Source organism: Hippopotamus amphibius, chromosome X (assembly GCF_030028045.1).
Source record: "Hippopotamus amphibius kiboko isolate mHipAmp2 chromosome X, mHipAmp2.hap2, whole genome shotgun sequence".
In the NCBI taxonomy this organism is placed as follows: domain Eukaryota; kingdom Metazoa; phylum Chordata; class Mammalia; order Artiodactyla; family Hippopotamidae; genus Hippopotamus; species Hippopotamus amphibius.
The window spans coordinates 47,015,122-47,018,625 of record NC_080203.1 but is presented as its reverse complement, the minus strand read 5'-3'; the positions used below and the strand labels follow the sequence as shown (position 1 = coordinate 47,018,625).

General features: G+C 45.6%; 1 protein-coding gene across 1 annotated transcript; it reads right to left on the bottom strand.

Moving 5' to 3' along the window:
* Positions 1–492: 492 nt before the first annotated feature.
* LOC130841430 (melanoma antigen preferentially expressed in tumors-like) lies at positions 493–3,185 on the bottom strand. The gene is made up of 3 exons (XM_057717598.1): positions 2,896–3,185; positions 1,823–2,425; positions 493–949 (listed from the first exon to the last, which is right to left on the bottom strand). The coding sequence occupies exons 1-3, from the start codon at positions 3,183–3,185 to the stop codon at positions 493–495; spliced, it is 1,350 nt and encodes a 449-aa protein (XP_057573581.1).
* Positions 3,186–3,504: the final 319 nt, after the last annotated feature.

The following is a 3,504-nucleotide window of genomic DNA, read 5'->3' as shown; positions in this document are numbered from 1 at the left end:
CTTGTTCATTTCCTTTTACTTACATTTGGTTTCTCATAAGCAACCTGAGGTAACCAGAAACACAAGAACTTTGCAGGTCCCTAGAGGGTAAAATTATTCAACAACTACCACCTCTAGGAAGAGTTTCAATTGACCTGACTTGTGTCAAGTGCCATAAATGGATAAATGAACCAGTCAATGTGGCTAAGGAAATGATGTACCATGACTGGGTCAGCTTACATCACATACCCAGCACTGTGATTAGTAATCAGAAGAAGAAGTAGAGGGCAGTGGGCAAGAGATCTAGCGGACCTTTCAAATTCCTCTATTTCCCTTTTAAAGTTCCTCTTTTATAGAGATCAGTCACATACGCAATGTTCCTAACCCCAGATTCCTAGAACAGTAGAACTTTATATGGGTCTCTAAAAACTTGGGTTTCAGGCAAAAAAAATGAACGCTTTAGGGGCCACACATCAGTGTTGAAACAACTGTGGAAACTGTGTACCGTGGAAATCACTCAGAACAAGTGACCCAGTTCATGTTGTCCCGCTGTGCCCCGTGCAGCATCGCCTGCAACTGGGCCTGAACTTCAGCGAGTTTCTGTCGGTCCAAACTGTCCTGAATATTCCATTCCTCGTAGCAATGAACAGGGACAGGATAAATCACATGCTTCAGCTCCATCAAGGACGTCAAGTGCTGCAGAACGCTCTTGAGCATAGGCATCGTAATGGGATTGAAGGCAAAGCTAAGGACACGGAGGTGGGTACAGCGGCTCAGGGCTGGGAGGATGGCAGAGAGAGCAGAATCAGTTAGCATACAATTATTTATCTCCAGATGTTGCAGGGTGCCTGATACCTTCTCCAGCAGACTCTGGAAGGGCTCATAAACTCCTGAGAAGAGCCGGTTGTTACTGAGATTCAATACCCTTAGGTGCGTGGCCTGAGAGCTCTGGGACAGGACCGTGACATCTCTGTCAGAAAGGCCACAGAAAGATAGATACAGTATGCACAAGTGAGGTGGCAGGACTCTACAGAGAGAAAAAAGCAAGGTTATTTCAGAAGAATGAGGGCAATGAGCCCTGAATTGTAGGTACCTAAGGCTCTAGAATAAACTACTGTGTACACAGTTTGCAATAGGTGGCTAACAATGTGGACTTTGGGATCAGACTTTATAGACTTGTGACCCTGAGAAAGTTACTTTACCACTCTGAGGTACAGGGTTTTAATCTTGAAAATGTGCACAGCAGTAATTATTATACAAGGTTGTGGGAAAGATTAAGTGAAAAACTTGCATGCACTTAGTATATATAACATAATCAGTGTTGGATCTGGTTCACTAATTTGGTGAGGATGGGTCTGGGAAAGCAGCCAACTGAGGGTTTCCTCTGACTAGTTCCCAGATGACAAGCTCTCCATTCAGGGTCAAAGCCTTGGGGAACATACAGGAGCAAAATTATCTGGCAGCGTTAATTATTGTGGTCCAGCCATGGGCATGTGCATTAGTGCTATAGCTTAATGTTTCTCCATCTGAATGCCTCCCCTTCCTCTCTAGAGAGCTGTAAAGTCCAATAGGAGCACGACTGAGTCTTTTTCACCAATATATTTACGGGCTTATTGTAGTCCTCCCATGGTCACTGAATGAATGAATGAGCACAGCTTCCTTTTCTAATCTTGCCTGCTCCTCACCATAAGGTACCCCCCTCTCCCCCGGATAGGTTCAAACTCCCAGCAGTGCCCATGCTGAGGCGTAAGGAGAAATAGGTTACAAGGAGCTTAGGAAGATCCAAGCATGGTCTCTTCTGTCGTAACACTGAGGTGTTCCGGGAACCACCCCACCCCCTCACCTGAGCACTTCGTGCAGTTGATCTGTGAGGCAGAAGGAGGCCAAGCCGAAATCCTGGAGGTTGTCCAGCCGCCCAAGCCAGTGGAGAAAAGATCTCCTTTTCCTTTCCTTATAAGATTTAAAGGGGATGTTGGACAGACTAAGGCTGTTCAGGTGGATCACCCGAGCCAAAAGGCTGGCGACTTCACTCAGACAAACCTGATCCATTTCCAGGTGATCAATGCACCCCAGATCCAGAAACTGCAGGATACTTTTGTGGGCAGAAATTCCATCGATTTGCAAATCTCTGCAGCAGAGGTGCAAGGACCCAAAGCTCTGCTGAACTTTGTTACAAAGGAAAGAGTGGAACTGCTCTGTTCTCAAGGTACTACTGAGGGAAATATCCACTACTAATTCCATGGGTTCCTGAGCTGACTGACGCTCAGACCCAGAATTACCAATCCCGGGGCACCTGACACCACGCTGAGCTTCTTCTATCTTAAGGATAGAGTACTGGGAGTAAATACATGACTGAATACAGAAAGGGAGTGTGGTCTGGATCTCAGAGCATGTTGTCTCACAGTCTGGGTCGTGCCTTAAATCTAGGATCCTCAGTTTGGGCGCCCTGTAAGGAAAGGAGGAGACAGAACACATGAGAGGTAGCTGACTTTCATATAACCCAGCAAGATCAATGATGGGAAGCAGGGACAGAACACTTTAACCCCGGTTTTCACTTCATCGCCATTCACCAAGAAGTTCTTTCCACACAAATGCAGCATCTTTCATCCTTTCCCCACACTTCCTTCACCTTCGGCCTTTCCCTGTCTCAATGCCCATATCCCACTTCTATGTAATCACACTCAGATCCATTCACACTCAGATCCATTCACAGTATCCTCAATCACCTCTCTTCTATAATCAATTCTAGAAGACAATGGAGTCTGGAAGGTGACCCCAAGTGCTGGACTGATAGCTCTGCAAAGACTGAAGCATTCACCATTGGCTACTGTTGGGAGACGGTTAGGTATTCCCCTGCCCCAGGCTACAGGATACCCTCCTGCTGACTCCCTATGTCTCTACTGATCATAGTCTTACCAAGAGGAAGAGTTCTGGGCAGGGTGGATCGGCAGACCATCAATCATGGCTTCCAAGATGTCATAGCATGACTCTTGTGCATTCAGTGACCCAATATGGAGACAGCGAAAAGGCCAAAGGCTCACCATTGCCTTTAGCATCATCTTATGCCCACCCAAGAAGGCAGTGTTGAACAGTGGAACAAAGAGGTCTCTTGGGATTTCGCCCAGGGCATGGATAGCTGCAGGCTCATTACTCAGCAGACTCTTTGCAGCGAGCTCTAGGAGTGTGACTGTGGTCTTTTGCTCCATCTTCATAAACCTGCTTCAGAGTAGAGAATATTTAGAAATCCTGAGATGACATCTGTGCTCTCCTGGTTGCTTCTAGGGTTAGCTATGGACAAAATACTCTTACTGAAAATAAGTATATGGTGAATCATATGGCCACCTTCACCAAAATATCTAATGTAATACTAAAATCAAGGTGGAGGAAAGGGGAGAAGACTAATGTACAAAAGTTTTATGTTGTGGAAAAAACAGAAACTGTGCAACTAAAAATGAGAGAAGGGAGAGGAGTAGAAGAAAATAGAACAAACATTTAATCATAATGCAGTAGGTGAGTGTTAAATGA